Below are 19,273 nucleotides of genomic sequence, written 5' to 3' on the forward strand. Positions count from 1 at the left end.
ATTTACTTTACTGTTGGAGAACTGCAACATTTATTGTGACCCACTAAATTAAATCTGGAAATGGTTTTGTTAATACGCGCTATATCGAGTCACTTGAGGTCATAATTCTCGCCATCAGATTTCCATTTTGTTTTCTTCTAAATAGTGTACATGTATAGAATGAGGTAGATGCAGGGAAATAATTCAAAATCAGGCCTGAAGAACAAGTGTGTCCAAACTTCTTGATGTGAGTGAAATTATCTTCCTATATCTCACTACAGTCAGCAACTATTTTTTTTAACTTTCCAATTTTGTTTGCTCATAAATCTGCTGAATTAGATGGGATTATAGTTCCACAGATGCTGCCTCTTGTATCTCACCCAAGTGAGCCTGAACAATGAGTGTTGGCAGGTTATTCATACTTGGGAGAGCCTGATTATGTCTTTTAATGTCTTCGCGTGCACAAATACACAAGCACTCGTGCGTACATGAGAATACACATGCATACACAAGAAAGTGCAGACATGCGTACACGAGAAAGTGCACACAACCCACGCGCGTACACGAGAAAACACACACGCGTACATGAGAACGCGCACATACATACACACACATACTTTCCAGAAGGGCTTCACTACGGAAACTGGAATCATTATTTTTTTTTTCTCTCACTCTTTCTATCCATTATATTGCACCAATTACTACCTCAGATCAACTCACTCAGCACAAGTCAGAGATCCAACCTGGGACCTTCCTGGTTTTAAGGACCAAGGACCAAGAATCATGCTGAACAGTGCACTTGATCTCTGAGCCATGGGGGGTGGGAGTGGGAGGGAGAGCCAGGCATGCTCTGTTCCAAATGGTCATATCGAACAATACAGTTTGGATAACTAAAAATGCTGATGGTGGTGGTTGACTGCATGTGACCTGAGGTAATGTGGCGTTACATCCTGCTTTCAAAACAAACACCCTACTAATAGTTCTTGTTGCGATAACGTGCCCTAGTGAACAACCAACTGAAAAATAAACCCTACTCACGTGGGGTGATATGAATTGCGCTTTAAAAAAATTAAGATAAACTGTCCAGTCTACATTTTATTTCTGTCAGCCATCAAAAAACGCATTGGCTGAGCTAGACTTTCGTTATGAAGGGTCACAAACGGCAGTAGGAATCGCTGTCAGTGTTTTCAAAACCAGATTATTCTTCAAGCAGCAGGTTGGAAAGTGTTGGTGCTGTTGGCTTATGGAGAGCAGTCCCTAACAAAATAGGGTACTAACTGTTTACGTTGGTTATTGTTTATTTTTTTTAAATAAACTCCTTTACCTCATATGCACAGTACTTTTACTCTTGTATTATTGTCTCTATATACAGAGGGGGGAAAAGGCAAACAAAATGAAACAGCAAAACAAAACTAGCAAAAATGTTTTTGAGATTATTTGCCTCATGCTTCCAGATTTAATGCAGATAATTAAGCAGGAAGTGTCACCGTATATTATCAATCCATTCAGGAGGGCAAAACAAACACTAGAACTGTTTGAATGTGCTGCAATTTGTGTAAAATGTATCATTACACTGATTTAAATATCAGTGCTTATTTTATTGTAAGATAGTGGTCAGTTTTTTGAAAATTGTATAGATTTTTTTCAAGTTGGTTTGATAGAAAACAGCAAACTCAACAGACTTTTTTAATGTAATTGTTTTCTAATATTGTTTGTTCAAGAACCTGTGCTAAATTTTTGTTTCTACATTTTCAGCGACTGATTGCTAGCAGTTTATGCCTCTTATTTACTCTTTTCCCTTCTGTTTCAAAACCAATGTGATTTTTAATTGGTGGTGTATCTAGATAATAGCTGTACTAAAAAAAAGGACAAAAATCTTGAGATGCATCTGAAGCCTTTTGGATCAATTTGTATTTATTTTATTCTTTGCTAAGTAAAGATTGTACACATGATGCTTTTTGGACTGTTTTGACCATGTCTTTTTGTATGATGTAAGCCTCAACCAGCAGAAATCTTTTTAGGATGACGTATTCTTTGTTTTTTTTATTTTACTTTCTCTTGTTTTTTTCTGAGGAAATGGTGGCCAAAATAAATTTTACTGGAAATTACAACCCTGCACCGTTTGTGCTCCTCTGTCTAAAGGATATTTTTTGTTGTGTTTTGGAAGATCGGTCATGTACACATCTGCAATTGTTGCTTTCCCTGTTCATATATGCACAGTGGGGGGTATGTCCCAAGTTTGCCACTGTATGCCAGAAATGCCTAAAGGGAAGTTAATGTTACATTGCTGACTTCAAAATTTTACAAACTATAATGAATACTGTTTAGACCCGGCTTCAGTCACATATACGGAGATGTATGTCGATTTCTTGTGGCGTTGCTCATGGTAAGTCAGAGAATGTGGGCTCTTTCTTACCTCTATACTGCTTTCGTGTTGCTGTTTTTCTCTCTTCTGACGCATTTTATTTCTCTTCTTGCAAAATAGAATTGGATAAAGACTCGAAGTAAAAAAACATTGCAGGACTATGGGGAAAGAGCAGGAGAGTGGGATAAATTGGATAGCTTTTTCAAAGAGCTGGCATTACGGGCTGAATGGTCTCCTGTGTTGTATTCTGTGATTCTATGCTTCTTTCTCCCCAACTCTCGCTTTTCTCACTATCCTCTGCTTTCCCCTCCATATTTCTTATTTTCCTTTTGGGTGGGACATGGTACACGTGGCATTAAATGGTGTAGTGGAGAAAGAAACCACCATATGGCTGCAGACTGCATTTGGGTCATTGTTCCCTTTAAGCTGCGCAGCGCTCCAGGGGTCCCGCACAGCCGTGAACCATTTTTTTTAAATTGAAGAAAACGCGCATGTGTGAAATTTTGAATGGGCCGCGCAGCCCGTTAAAGGGGCCGTGTGGGCCAAAATAAAATTATGGGGAACATTATTGAGGGTTACATGGAAAACGTCTCTTTTAGTGACTCCCTTCCCATTCACTTATCCTTCACCTTACCTCCCTCCTGTTTGAATTGCCTATTCAACCTTTTATCTGATTTCACTCACTTCACCCTTCATCCATCCTATCCTGCTTGAACCTGTCACTCTTCCTACCCACCCTCCTTTCCTATATGTTTCACTCAGGCTTTATCTGCTTCCAAAATTTAATTTGCCTATACCTGTATTTAAAAAAAAAATCTAATTCAAATGTGGAAAGATACTGTCTTGTTCTCTCTCTCTTATAGGTGTTAGCAATTAGAATCTGTCTCAGCAGTAAGTAATTATAAATTACTTTTCTAACTTGTTAATAAAACGCAGATGAGATCATTAGTTGCCTTCAAAATTCAAGTTTAAAAAAAGAAATGGAACTAATATTAAGGTGAAGACTTTCTCTTGTGTGTGCTTCTTGTCCCCCAGCTTAATGCATTTCCTGCAGTTTATAGAAAGTCGATGCATTTACTGCTTTTCCTAGAAGTTACTATTACCCCAGTGGCTGGAGTTAAGAAATGGGATTACTGTATTGAGGCCGTATACAACTGCTGCGCGAACATTTCTTTCATTTCCCTCTCTTGAAATATATGTCTAAATATCCTGTGGGTGGAAAGGATCGAAGGTGTCTGAATTGGACAGCCTCTCGATATAATACAGATTAGTTGTGGCACTAGCACAATTCGTCAATACTATATAGTGTAATTACAAATCATGCTGAAGGCATCTTGGATCAGATTGTAGCAACTGCACCATTTCTGATATTATACGGCTGAAAATTTGACACTTGGGGTCTGAGTATTAAATCCATCAGACCTTCTTGGTCATTGCTATAATTAGGATGCATTTGGTTATGGTTCAATCATGCAGATCACAGGAAAAAAACAGATCACTGCCTCTTTTCAGAAGATGTAACTAAATAATTATTTTACCCACTTCCCTTTCAGTCCCTATGCACACATCATAGTTTGTTAATCAATCATTATTGATATAATAAACAAAAATCTCCCCGTTATTTTGTTGCATATTTCCTTCGATTTAGACTCTACTAGATAGAATCTTGTCAGTGTTGCTGAGGAGCTATCCCCAGATGATGAGGAAGTGGTAGCTTGCATGCCACCATAACTTGTATTGTGAATGAGACCTTACTTACTGAATATCCTATTTCACTGCCATTTGCTTTGGAGTAAATTACTGAAAAGTGCAGTCATTTAAAAAGGATGCCAGTGTTCCCACTTATTGCAGGCATTCAGTCCTCTGAATAAACGAGAGCTGCTCTACATTACTATGTAAGTACTTAACTTTTAAACACAGCCAGTTTCCCCATTCCTTTACTGTTTTCAAATGTTATTTTGCCCACTCAACATGCACAACCCTCCATTAAGAAGCACTTTGAAGTATCATTTCAGTATTTACATTTTTTTAAATGCGTGTCACAATGAATCACTGCCAGCACAGCTTTACCACACACACAAGTGACGTATGGACCAAGACAAACCCATCAATCTCCCTGCAAGGACTCTCTACAATCCAATCTATTACAGATTCAACCCAAACTATTGTAACCGATGCTCTATTTGGCCATATCCATCTGTTTTTAATCCCTACACCTTTTAGTCTGCTCCAACCAATACTTAATTAGCTTCTTAAAAATAGGAATTAATTGCAACTTCTTTTGCTTAGATCCTCTTTAATATATCCACTGCTGTGGGGGTGGAGAGAAAGAAATCTTCCTATCTCAAATTTAACTCCAGAACACTGTGCGAGAAAACTAGCTTACTTACCTCTCCGCCACACCTGGTCCACCCTCAGTCTTTTTCCTAATGAAAAGAAATTCAGCTCTGCAAGTCTTTCCTTATAATTCCAAGCATCACCCTTCTTTGCTGATCGCTCACCAATACATAGTCACTTGGAAGGTACAAAGCGGCACCCCATATTCCTAAAGTGGCTTCAGTTTTATCTTCTTGTTAGCAACGTGACTGTCTTTTCCAGATAAGATGTGCTTTAATTCACATTAAATGGATTGGTTCGATCCCCACCTTGATGCCACTGGTTGTTTGCAATCTTTCTCCAGAAACGGGACCATTGGGAACTGCATTTGACTATTCCGTTAGACAGTGTGATTTGGAGTACTGTTGATGAGTAGTATCGTATGGTTCATCCCAACAATACCTTAGTTCCTGATTTCAGTTGTGTAGGGTTTGAGAAGGGGAGGAAGGCACTGTGTAATGATTGCACGGCGGTTTTGTGTTTGTGCAAGTCAGTCCCAAATGTGAAACATAAATTAACTATTTTACAATTAGATCAGACTCTACCTGAGCTTTCTTGCTCCAGGTCTGAGGGTTGCCAGAATACCCTGCTCCACTAAACACACTGCCACATATATCGGTCCCCTTTTAACCATTTCAATGTTCTTCCAATTTTTATTTTGAGGAGTAAAGACAGGCAGGCAGATGAGCTGAGGGCACAAATAGACACGTGGGAATATGATATAGCTATTACTGAGACATGGCTGAAAGGGCAGCTCAACATTCCTGGTTACAGGGTTTTCAGACAAGATGGAGGGGAATAAAAAAGGTGGGATCGCAATATTGATTAAAGAAACAATTACAACTTTGAGAAGGGATCTGATGGTAGAAGGAGCATCAAATAAGGCCATATGGGTTGAACTGAAGAACACTGAGCAAATATGTAAACATTTCTGAGAAGGGCAAAAACATTAGGATACTGCCCTATTATTAACTGAGATAAAATGAGTGTGAAAGGTATAGAGGGACCAGAATTCTTAAAATAAATTCAGGAGAACATTTTTAGCCAGTAAGTAGCAAGCCCAACAAGGGAGAGGTGATTCTGGACTTAGTTTTAGGGAATGATGCTGGGCAGGTGGAAGAGCATTTTGGTGGCAGTGATCATAATTCAGTTAGATTTAGGGTAGTTATGGAAAAGGACAATGATAGACCAGGAATAAAAGCCAAGATGTGATTTAGCCAAAGTGGACTGGAAACAGCTACTTAAAAATCAGTGTCAGAGCAGTGGGAGGCATTCAAGGAGATAGTGAGGGCTCAGAGTAAGGATAGGACTAACAAATCTAGAGCCTTCTGGATGTCAAGGGGCATACAGGGTAGGAAAGAAAAAAAGGGAATCTTATGACTGATACTGATACCGAGGGCTCAATACTGCAGAAATTCTGGAGGAGTATATAAAGTGCAGGGGTGAAATTAAAAATGACATTAGAAAAGCAAAGAGGGCACATAACAAAATATTGGCATGTAAAATCAAGGACAACCCAAAGATGTTTTATAAATACATTAAGAGCACGAGGATAACTAAAGAAATAGTACGGCCTATTAGAGACCATAAAGAAAACCTGTGGAGGCAGAAGTAGATATGGTTCTTAATCAATACTTTACATCCATTTTCACAAGAGAGGGACAATGCAGACATTGTAATCGGCGAAGGAGTGTGAAATAGTAGATGAAATAAACATCGAGAGAGAGGAAGTATTAAGGGCTTTAGCATCTTTGAAAGTGGATAAATTCCCAGGCTATTAAGAAAGGAAATAGCAGAGGCTCTGACCATCATTTTCCAATTCTCTCTGGCTACAGCTGTGGTGCTGGAGGACTGCTAACATTATAGCATTATTTAAAAAGGGATAGACTAAGTAATTACAGGCCAGTCAGCCTAATCTCGGTGGTGGGAAAATGATTGAAAAAAAATTCTGAGGGACAGGATAAATCTTCATTTAGAATTACACAGATTAATAAAGGACAATCAGCATGGGTTTGTTAAGGGAAGGTCATGTCTGACTAACTTGATTGAATTTTTTGAGGAGGTGACACAGGTCGATGAGGGTAGTGCGTTTGATGTAGTCTATATGGATTTTAGCAAGGCTTTTGATAAGGTCCCCTATGGCAGATTGGTCACAAAAGTAAAAGCTCATGGGATTCAAGGCAAAGTGGCAAGTTGGATCCAAACAGTAATGGTCAATATGTGTTTTTGTGACTGGAAGGCTGTTTACAATGGAGTTCTGCAGGGCTCAGTACTAGGTCCTTTGCTTTTTGTGGTATATATCAATGATTTGTTCTTGAATGTAGGGGGGTATGATTAAGAAGTTTGCAGATGATACTAAAATTAGCTGTGTGGTTGGTAGTGAAGAAAGCTGTAGACTGCAGGAAGATATCAATGAATTGGCTATGTGGGCAGAACAGTGGTAAATGGAATTTAATCCAGAGAAGTGTGAGGTAATGCATTTGGGGAGAGGTAACCAGGCAAGGGAATACAGAGAGAAGTGTAGAGGATAAGGGAGCTTGGCGTGCATGTCCACAGATCCTTGAAGGTAGCAGACCAGGTCGAAAAATGGTTAAGACGGGATAATTGCCTTTTAGCCGAGGCATAGAATACAAGAGCTGGAAGGTTATGCTTGAACTGTATAAAACACCAGTTAGGCCATAGCTAGAGTACTAAGTGTAGTTTTAGTCACTACATTACAGTAAGGATGTGCTTTTGAGCAGAGGAGATTTACGTGGCTGTTGCCTGGACTGGAGAATTTTAGCTATGAAGATTAGATAGGCTAGGGTTGGTTAATATTGAGGGACCTGGATAGAGTTGATGGGAAGGACATATTCCCCTTAGCAGAGAGGTCAATAACCAGGGGGCATAGATTTAAAGTAAGTAGTAGGAGGTTTAGTGGGGATTTGAGGAGAAATTCTTTCACCCAGAGGATGGTGGGGGTCTGGAACTCATTGCCTGAAAGGGTGATAGAGGCAGAAACCCTCATATAGCATTTAAAAAGTTCTTGAGTATGCACTTGAAGTGCCATAATCTACAAGGTGACGGACGGCGCTAACACGATGGGCCAAATGGCCTTCTGTACTGTAAATTTCTATGATTCAAACAGAAAAACATGATACAATTCACATATATATTTTATTTTAAAGTCAGTTTGACCACCACACTATAAAACTGAAAGCAAATTACATGAAATGTGATTGAGGTCCCCAGAAATTAAGATGGAGCTTCCCCTTCCCTACACACTACAGAAACATGTAGAGATATTACTCAATTTACACAAATATCAAAGCATAAAGCAGAAATGGCTGGCAATAAATTTCAATATTAATAGTGAACTCTTTATATTGGTGAAAAAAGTGGAGCATATATTTCAAAGACCATGATAATAGGATGATTTTGTTTGCTTTTCTACACTCTTCCTCCCCCTTACCCCCTCCCACGCGATGCCTCACTGCATCATCCCCAGTTCGAACTTCAACTCCTAGAAGAGATCGGTCCTGAAACCATGTGAGGTTTTGATAAATATGGAAGGAAATATGTGGCACCTGCTAGGACCCAGAAATAATAAAAACAGTGAATTGCTATACTCCAGTCTGAAGATATGCAGGAACATCCTAAAAGACAGGACAGACAAGAAAGTCCCTAAAGGATGCAGAGTAAGTGGTCAAATAAGAAAATGGCAAAGGCACTGGAATCAATCTGGTTCGTTGTGCTTCAAGTTCTAATAGTTTCAAGAGAGGATACATACTCCTGCAAATTCTCTTTTATAAAAATAAGACTTGAGGCATGGTATCCCTAACATATGGGAGAGGCATGGCTTTTATACAGCAGATGGGTGTTAAGTTAAAGACCTCAAAACCACCACATTGATCAGACAATTCTAGCTTTGGTTGTCTCTACACTGCTTCTCCAGACTGAGAATGTTGAGCAGCAAGTGTGCTTAAAACCTTCAACAGAAAAATTCTATCTTAGCACCAGACTGTTCTAGAGATCAGAGGAGAAAAAAAGTTGAGATGGTGGCTGTCTTTGGATATTGGAAAATAAATTCTGTAGTGTGGACCACAGGTTTATCTGTAAAGAAAAAAGTTTGCAGTTACATAGCACTTGATCATGTTTCAATGAAGTGTATCGCCATATCCAAATCATGTATGGGATGAATAGCTCACATTTCCGAGCTTGAAGACCAAATATTGACATGGATGCGTCCACGGTAGTCGAGGGAGAAACTGAAGTCCAACAGAAGTTGACATGAGGAAAAGAGTTAAAACAAGGACTGGCTCACCAATTGCCGATCAATGATCCACTAATATGCACATTAAAATCTTAGGGCTCACCTCTGGAATTAGATCAATTTGATCCTAAAGTTAAGGTTACAGCCCTCACATTTGCCAAGTATATGACCATCCTCAACTCAACCAAGAATATGGCCAAATACTTGCACTTATAAAATCCTACTGTAAAATGACTGGCCTTTCTTCCAACAGGATAGACTTTGTCCATGGAGTAAGATAAAACTGCCCAAGTGGCAGATGGTCAACCAGTGAGGTAGAATAAAACTCATTAGGCAGTGCAGAAAATTGCCTGCTGACACATTAATTGACCCTGGATCAGTGTTTATAAAAATTGGAACCCTAAATTATTAAACTCATTGTCGATTGAAGCAAATACTGAACTCCTGAAGATCCACATAGTGAGAATGACTATCTATCCAAGGCCAATTCTACTGTCAAACTGGAGGGATAGTCAAAAACGAGGGAAGCAAAAAAATTTACATTAGGCCCAGTACAAGACCAAATTCTACAGGTGAGTACTTGTGGACTTAGGCTTTATACTGGTAGTAGTGAAGAAGCTCACGGTCCTGATAAAAATCTAAAGATCAGATAATCCCAATCTCCTCTCTCATTGGAGCAAGATCAACAGCAAAATGAAACAAAACCAACCTTTATTGTCAAATGTAAGGCATCAGAATAGAGGTCACTGCAAAGATGAAAATATCTCTGGCTTAAGCACACAAGCATATTTGGCAAATGTTTTTTTAGCATCTGGACATGCCCAGATTGGCACATTCTTCATCTGGTTTCCGAGTGTGACAAGGCGTAGTGTAATAGAATGATTGAGTGCACTCCTCACGCGGGGGAGAATTAAAAGTTTATGTCCATGTCTTGGGGGAGGGTACAAACGGGCTATCCCATTTTCATTTTGTGCAACTCTGATCAGCTCCTCAGGTAGAATGGAGGGGGGGGGGGGGGGTGTCAACATTTAGAAATCACTGGAGTAATCCCACTCTAACCTTAAAAATCTGCAATTATTCAGTATGTATATTTTTATGATTCAATAGACAGAAAATGTAGGTGTCTTAAGACTATGGAGAGTTCAGTCTAGTTATAAGACTACAGGGCTTTGGTTTATAACTTTTTCCACATTACATTTTTAGTTCCTCACATTAACACCCACTATATTGTATATGCTAGGCTACTAAGTGAAGCTTAGGTTCACTGTAGCTATGCTAGTACTGATGTCAGGTGGAGGAAGGGAACAGAAACCAATGGTACATAAACAACTAACATTAACACGTACATAAAATTAGAGTGTGCGAGACAACGAACATCCTTGTGTATATAAACAGGATTACAATCAACCAGTTTAATTATCGCATCACAATATTAAATAAACCACATTGCCTCTGAAAAACTTCAGGGCAAAAACTCTGAGGTAATGAAAGATTTAAAAATCCAAGGACACAATCTCACCTTGTGAAGGGAGGATCAGGGAGAGTCAACAGGAGAATTGTAGTAATAGCTGGAAGTACGATGCAAAGCTTTAGCACACGATGTTTGAAAGAATCATACAATTACTGAAGTTTGTTGGTTTATAATGGTTAGTGCCTCAAATATGGTGTAATTTTTTCTCTTGTATTATTGGTTTTTACGTTGCTGTAAAGGTGGAGCTGTCACAAGGGCTGTAAAGATAGGCTCAACCCACTCACTCAGTCAGGAAGGACACTGATCTCTCTCTCCTGTGGTGGAGTTCATTTGGCCACTGCTGCTATCAGATGCATGAGCATAAGCTACCTTTCAAGGTGGGTCTCAACCTCCAGAGACAGGGGTGACACCTCATTCACTTTATCATGCTGCTGCCACCACCAGGAACATCTGGCAGTGTAAGGACTTGTTTTGAAATACAGGGCCAAGAATACATCACAAACAGGTGTCACAAAGTGCAAATTCTCCAAAACCAAATGGATCATGCCATAATCATTACTTTGCTGTGGAATAAAGATCAATGGAATCAGCAGATTTTTTGTCAGATTAGAGACAGGCTGCAATGGCCCTGTTCTCTGGCTTCTGAAAGATACCAGTGACAAAAGTATTTTTTTTTTTTAAACACAAAGATGACAAGTTAAAATGTTTCTGGCTATGGCCTGTATCTTCCTGTCAATGTTGAGAGCTGATTAATACTGGCTGCAACTTAATTCAAATAAGATTGTCGTACACACTGCAAAAGTTCAAATAAGGAGTTTTCAAACATTCATGTGTTGGAGATTGTCACCTTAACTCAGGGATGTCAGTGGTTGGTAGATGATGTTCTGGGGACTGTTTAAATAACCAGTAGCAGAATCAAGCACTGGACTGATGCATAAACTTCTGTCCTACTAACCCAAGATGCTAGAATAATGCTTACTCCTGCAACAGTTCACTTCTATTCCCACCCACGTGAGTCCTGTGGGCAGAATGAGATCACCACTTCCACTTTGTCGAAATCTTCTGCTGTGCAACACAACTGGAATAACATTTTGTATTGGGGGGGGGGGGGGGCGGCGAGGATGATGTATGCATGGATCTCTGGTGAGGATGATGTGGACTGAGCTTTCCTTTTAAAAGGCAGAGGGAGCCAAGTTATTCAAGAAAGTTTGAAACTTGTTCATTGAATTCTCTGCTTATGCAGTAAATTGCTTCTAGGGTCCAGCCCTCTCGAGTTCTGAGTTATAACTTCCCAGTAAACATCTTAAAAATGATAATTTGACTACAGTATTTGCAGCTGCCTGTAGAATTATTAATATGCTGTACAGCAAACAAAAGAGGTTAAGTGGTATTTACTATAGCCTTGTTTTAAGTTAACGCTATAATATTATGATTTTAGCAGTGGCCAATTCAGGACAGATTTGAGGCAGGCTTTCTTGTCAAAATATTGGGTTGCATACTTTGAATGATCTTGGAAAAAAGCCCCACATACTTTATTAAACGCGCCAGAAATGACACTCACTGCAGAAACCCACTAAATGCACAATATTTTAAAAAGACAAGCTCACTATCAACAACAAACAATGATTATTCATTTCATGTTTGTTTTTAAAAAAAGGGAAAAAAAACAAACATTGAATGCTGAGGATATTATTGAGAACTTGTATAAGTACAGGCAATTTCTCACATCTTCAATATAAATGACCCAAACTATGGCGACTCAGGCCTAGAAATTCTTCTTGGGCATTTACGCAAACGGACGGTATTGGATTGGGTGCCCGGTTTACGCAGTGCCTGATATTACAGTCAATGGAGCTGAATAGCAGGCACTGCGTATAACGGGCGGCCAATCCGCCACACCCCGTTTTGCATCACCGCCCGAGACGAATTTCTCGTCGATAGTAAGTTACCACCAGGTCTCCCGATAAAAGCAGAGCCAGCTTCCCTCCCTTTGATCAATGGGAATCGTGTAGATCTCCAGCCTTTATTGTAAATTGGCAGTCGGAAGAAAAGTAAATAATGGAGTACCAGTTTGGGCATACTTCACCAGACCACTTTTACAATACAAAACACCCACAAGTCTGACATGTACAGTTAAAATGACATGACAACCTGAAGCATCCTGAGATAATGACAGCTTCTCCATGGATGTCAGCTCAACTCCTGACCTCAGCTAATCTTTCTCTGATTAAGCCAGTTCCCATGATGATGTAATTGACTCAAGAATATGGAAAGGCTCCCTCTAAACAAAACAGAGCATGGAGAGACTTTAAAAAAAAAAATTTAAAATATGCAGGATACATTGCAACATAATATTCTTAAACATTTAAAACTTTCAGTGCTGATCAAGCCAAACCATTTGATATTATGGAATTTTCTTAGAGAGCACCTTGCACATCAGAACAAACTTACACCACCAGACTTGTTACATGAATGAAACAAACCCCCACCGTCAGCTCACATGGACCAGCACGGAATGTGTGAAAGGTACAAAAAAATTTAAATTATGAAATTGTACGCAGCACAGTTAACAAAAATGGTGCACGGCACGGTAAAACTGAACATCTTTGCAACAAATCTATTTTCACACCAGGGAATCAAGAGTGTATATTATAATAGTGGCACACCAACAATGCACTTATTCGATATATAAAAGCAGGTTTGGGTGTGGAATGAAAACATTACCCACAAAATGATCAGCTTCAAGGTGTATCCAGCATGGAAATATCCCAGCAATGGAAATTCTTTGTAAATCTTGCATCATTTACAAAAATGATTAATGTGCTGAGAGCCAGGATAGAACAGGAAAAGAAATATTCAGAATTTAAAACATGAGCACACGCACACACAAATAAATCAAGCTTCCCAACACACCGATTCTCGAGTCGACAAATTAACAAAAAGAGCCAGGGAATCCAGCCCTGGACGCATGGTGATTTAATCCCATCCCCCGAAGCTTGTGCACACAGACAAAGCAGTGTAAAGACATGCAAACCCCAACCCTGACTCAAGAGTGCACCCTTTAATTTGACCTCTCTCCTGCGCAGTGCCACACGCAGGTACATTGCATGAACATTTAGAAAGAGAAGAGCAACCTGATTTGACTCCAGCAGTGGTTTAAGACAATAAAGTTTTGTCCTATTTGGCTGGAAAGATTTCAGTATAATTTTCAAAGAGTAATTGAACAAAGCTATTAATGGGGTTGATGGCGTTGAGTGAAATTGCAGTATCCTTTGCCCACATGAGGGTGGGTCCAAACACCAGAGCCAAGTTGGACGGCGTCATTTTATTCAGTTCACTGTAGTCAGCAACCTGGGAACAGATAGGAAACACAATGCAGTCATGTTGATGAATTAAGCATTTGGGAAGGACTCTACTCTTTTGTTCAAGAAGGATTTGATTAAAACCCTTCCTTCATATTCTCTCCTGCCCCCAATACCGGACCAACAGGAGTTCAACCTCGGCCGATGCTGCTCGCAGCGAATTAAAAGGAGACCGGTGTGCCTAGTGCCCTGTGTAAAAACATTTATTCTCTTAATTTCTCTCCCAACCCCCAAAAAAAGTAACCCCGCTGACACACCCTGCAATGAATCACAGGTGTAAAAGCTTGTGCCTCTGAACATTTGTGCTTCAACAGGCTGTGTTAACATGGTCAGCGACTTAGATGTTAAGGTTAGTTGGGTCTGTTAGATCAAGGCAGTGAAACCTGACGAAAGCACATCATTTACCCAAAGTTTCTTTAATGCAGATAGCGCTGAGAAAAGCTCTTGCATATTGGCCACAGCACAGACAGAATATGCTTGACCTGACATCAAGGGAGTATGATAAAGTGAAAGAGTCTACACTTTGATGAACCAATTTTTACATAACATGGCAATGAACTTATCTAAAATCTTTCTATCTGATGCTCTGTGAATCATCAATGGAGTGGTATTTCCTTTCAGTGGAAACATGTGGGGTGTATATAGATTAGTGAAACCCATATATTTAATCAAAACAATCTGAAGTGGCTGTCCTATTGGCATCGATCAAGATAAGTCAGACCAAGTGCTGAGGCTGGAGTTGTGCACTGAGATAAATACAAGGTGGGTGATCTTTCTTAATGTGTTTTTAAAGACAGAGCAGGTCATTAAAGGAAATGTTTAAAATGTAAAACAAAGCACACACAAAAGACAGACTTGGATTTATATAGCGCCTTTCACGACCACTTAACATCTCAAAGCACTTTACAGCCAATGGAGTATTTTTGGAGTGTAGTCACTGTTGTGATGTAGGAAACACGACAATCAATTTGCGCACAAGCAAGTTCCCACAAACAGCAATGTGATAATGACCAAATAACCTGTTTTTGTTAAGTTGATTGAGGGATAAACATTGGCCAGGACACTGGGGATAGCTCTCCTGCTCTTCTTCAAAAAAGTGCCGTGGGATCTTTTACGTCCGTCCATTTGAGAGAGCAGACAGGGCTTCGGTTTAACGTCTCATCCAAAAGATGGCACCTCCGACAGTGCAGCACACTCAGCACTGCACGTCAACCTCGATTGTTTTTGTACTCAAGGACCTGGAGTTGGACTTGAACCCACAACCTTCGGACTCAGAGGTGAGTATGCTACTTATTAAGGCACAGCTGACATTATTTGCCAATATTCTCCCCACAGTTCTAGGCTCATGGTGATTTAAAAATCACATAGGCACAAGAGAAATCTTATTCACAGTAATCATTTCACACGGACAAAGCTGTATAAATCCCTTCATTTGATGGGATTTCTCTTGCATTGCCACAAATAGCAAGGTTCAAACTGATGTGACACCCAAATCCCAGGCAGTTAACTGTTCAACAGTTGAACTTTACAAGGCCAAAGGGCACAGTTATAGTGGAAAAATATTTATTCTCCTAATTTCTGTATCAAACCCCAAGAAACATAACCATGCTGACACACCTATCAGTGAATCACAGGTGTAAGAGTTCATGCATTAATGCTCCAACACAGGTTTCTTGGTGAGATGTATGATGGGTCTGACCCAGCTCTTCCTGACTAAGAGAAGGATGAACCATCTGTGACTAACTCAGGAAGTAAAAGATGGTATCAAATTGAAACATAGAAAATAGGTACAGGCCCTTCGAGCCTGCACCGCCATTCAATGAGTTCATGGCTGAACATGCAACTTCAGTACCCCCTTCCTGCTTTCTCACCATTACCCCTTGATCCCCCTAGTAGTAAGGACTTCATCTAATTCCCTCTTGAATATATTTAGTGAATTGGCCTCAACAACTTTCTGTGGTAGAGAATTCCACAGGTTCACCACTCTCTGGGTGAAGAAGTTTCTCCTCATCTCAGTCCTAAATGGCTTACCCCTTATCCTTAGAATGTGACCCCTGGTTCTGGACTTCCCCAACATTGGGAACATTCTTCCTGCATCTAACCTGTCTAAACCCGTCAGAATTTTAAACGTTTCTATGAGGTCCCCTCTCATTCTTCTGAACTCCAGTGAATACAAGCCCAGTTGATCCAGTCTTTCTTGATAGGTCAGTCCCACCATCCCAGGAATCAGTCTGGTGAACCTTCACTGCACTCCCTCAATAGCAAGAATGTCCTTCCTCAATTTAGGAGACCAAAACTGTACACAATACTCCAGGTGTGGCCTCACCAAGGCCCTGTACAACTGTAGCAACACCTCCCTGCCCCTGTACTCAAATCCCCTCGCTATGACAAAGGCATACAATGTTGCAAAGAACAGTGGAAGGCCAGAAGATTAGGACATTTTTAGAAATCAGCAAAGGACGACTAAAAAAAAAAAGAGTTTGAGTAAACTAGTAAGAAATATAAAAACAGACAGCAAGAGCTTCTACAGGTATATAAAAAGGAAGAAAGTAGGTAAAGTAAACGTCGGTCCTTCGAGGAAGAGACTGGGGAATAATGGGAAAACAGGGAAATGGCAGAGACTTTGTACAAATATTTTGTATTGGTTCTTTGAGGATGTAATGAGCAGGTGGATAAAGGGGAACCAGCAGATGTCATGTATTTGGATTTCCAGAAGGCATTCGATAAGGTGGCACATAAAAGGTTACCACACAAGATAAGAGCTCATGGGATTGGAGGTAATATATTAGCATGCAGAGAGGATTGGCTAACTAACAGAAAACAGAGAGTGGGGATAAATGGTTAATTTTCAGGTTGGCAAATTGTAACTAGTGGGGTGCCACAGAGATCAGTGCTGGGGCTTCAACTATTTACAATCTAGATAATGATTTTGATGAAGGGACCAAGTGTAATGTAGCCAAATTTGCTGATGATACAAAAATAGGTGGGAAAGCAAGTTGTGAGGAGGTCACAAATAATCTGCAAAGGAATATAGATAGGCTAAGTGAGTGGGCAAAAATTTGGCAGATAGAATATAATGCGGCAAAATGTGAGGTTACCCACTTTGGTAGGAAAATAAAAAAGCAAAATTATTTAAATGTTGGCCTTTATTGCAAGGGGGGATGGAGTATAAAAGTAGGGAAGTCCTGTTACAACTGTACAGGGCAGGGTGTTGGTGATCCCACACCTGGAGTACTATGTACAATTTTAGTCTCCTTATTTAAGGAGGGATATACTTGCATTGGAGGCAGTTCAGAGAAGGTTCACGAGGTTGACTCCCGAGCTGAAGGGGTTGTCTTATGAAGAAAGGTTGAACAGGTTGGACCTAATACTCAGTGGAGTTTAGAAGAATGAGAGGTGATCTTATTGAAACATAAAGATTCTGAGGGGGCTTGACATGATAGATGCAAAGAGGATGTTCCCTTCGTGGGGAAAATCTAGAACTAGGGGGGCATAGTTTCAGAATAAGGGGTCGCCCATTTAAAATGCAAATGAGAAGGAATTTCTTCTCTCAGGGTTGTAAATCTGGAATTCTCTACCCCAGAGAGCTGTGGAGGCTGGGTCATCGAATATATTTAAGGTGGAGATAGACAGATTTTTGAACGATAAGGGAGTCAAGGGTTATGGGGAGCGGGCAGGAAAGTGGAGTTAAGGCCAAGATCAGATCAGCCATGATCTTATTGAATGGCGGAGCAGACTCGAGGGGCCAAATGGCCTACTCTTTCTTATGTCCATGTGTGCACTTTCTAACAGAGGTCACCAGATAGTGACCAGGAGCCCTGGCTAATTGTCCAACTATCTCACGACATTGCAGCATCCTCATTGGTGCCTGATTGAGACCAGCTGAGCACAGCCATGGTCTGATCCTGGGACCTTCCTGGCAAGTTTTTCCTTCCCCAGAAGGTTACCGCCCCCAAGATGGGAGCCTGTGTGGGGAGGCAGAGGGAAGTTGAGGGGAGACAGGGCGGGGGATGGAGGAGAGAGTGGTGGAGGTGGGGGGCGGAGAAACCTAGGGCGGGGGACAGGAGGGCCCATATTGCAGCGAAGGTCTGGGGGGGCAAAGTGGGTTGGAGGGGCAGGCCTGGGGGCTCTGTGCCTCGGTGCGGGGAGTGTTCGGAGTGGAGTGGATGGGTTGACTGCGCAGATGGCAGTTGGTGGATGTGGTGTGGTTGGCGTCGCGGGGGTGTGGCTCTGGGGTGGCCAGGGCTGGGGGCTCGACATCCGGGGGTGTTCGGCATTTGGGAAGGATTTGGACAGGACGGGGCGGGTTGGGTGCGAGGGGAGTGTTCCCGGTGTTGGGTGGATCCGGAGCCGGGAGGGGGGGTGGGGACATGCTCTTGGGATGGGGGGTGGGCTGTTTGGGACTGGGATTGGGAGAGACTTCTTCACTCGGGGAGTTGTTGGCCTGTGGGGTTCCCTGCCGCGGAGAGTTGTTGATGCCAATTCATTAGATGTGTTCGGGAGGGAGTTGGATGTGGCCCTTGCGGCTGGGGTGTGTGGAGGGGGCAAGGGGGGGGGGGGAGGTGCTGGGGTGGGTGATCAGCCATGATCTTGTTGAATGGTGGTGCAGGCTCGAAGGGCTGAATGGCCTACTCCTGCACCTATTTTCTATGTTTCTAAATATCTCAGTGGAAAGCACAGACTACCATCTTGCAGCATAAAGCACTTCCTGTTTAATCTACTCTTCCTGAAAATAAGTGCATCTTGGAGTCACTGTGCATGAAGATTGAAGTGATGGAGACTTGCATTTGGTCCCATGGATGTGAGACTGTAAATCATCAGTCACAGGATGTAGATGTAGCAATGAGCCTTGTACCGTACCCTCATGCCAGGAAATGTGACCTGCATCTTCTTCACATGCTCCAACAGTAACAAGATCAGTTTTCCACAAGCTGTAAATGGCAGCTCGTTAATTGGCAGGGAACTCGATTTCACGAATAAACTCACTGTGGAATGCACACACAAACAGCAGAAAATTTCATGGAGGCCAATAAGACACCATTGGAATATCGGAGCATTCGGGTTCAATTTTCCCAGCCCAGTAATTACCCCACAAATTTGTGCGAAGTGGGCTGCAATCCAGTGCACCAGAATTCCGCTCCATTTTCCAATCAGTAATGCCACTTTACGGCTGAAAATTGGGCACTATCAACCAGAAAATAAAGTTTTGTAAATGAAATGAATTTAGCCAATGTCTGCCTGGTTCCACACAGGCATGGGCTCATAGCACAAAACTTGGCACTAAACGATCAATCTCATTCAGTAGCCACAAGGATGGCTGATATGGGAAATGGAAATATCACGGTGGTACAGACCGAGGCTGCTCATTTCAGATTAGGGTTAAGATGCATTGGTGGGATAGAATAGAAAAAGGAGTTATACGCTGCAGCTAACCACTGCGTTATCTGCTGAGTGTGCATCGTGCTCAC

The 19,273-nt window shown here is 41.2% G+C and overlaps 1 protein-coding gene across 4 annotated transcripts in view; it reads right to left on the minus strand.

Moving 5' to 3' along the window:
- Positions 1-7,857: 7,857 nt before the first annotated feature.
- The window catches only part of arhgap1 (Rho GTPase activating protein 1), a 58,372-nt gene continuing 46,956 nt past the window's right edge, over positions 7,858-19,273 (minus strand). For 3 of the 4 annotated variants that reach the window (XM_070899364.1, XM_070899361.1, XM_070899362.1), the window contains one exon: positions 7,858-13,794. In XM_070899364.1, the coding sequence (XP_070755465.1) occupies positions 13,621-13,794 (174 nt within the window). In that variant the 3' untranslated portion in view covers positions 7,858-13,620. The remainder of the gene's footprint in view (positions 13,795-19,273) is intronic. The other variant, XM_070899365.1, reaches the window with a different exon arrangement.

The sequence above is a fragment of the Pristiophorus japonicus genome, chromosome 14, assembly GCF_044704955.1.
Source record: "Pristiophorus japonicus isolate sPriJap1 chromosome 14, sPriJap1.hap1, whole genome shotgun sequence".
In the NCBI taxonomy this organism is placed as follows: Eukaryota; Metazoa; Chordata; class Chondrichthyes; family Pristiophoridae; genus Pristiophorus; species Pristiophorus japonicus.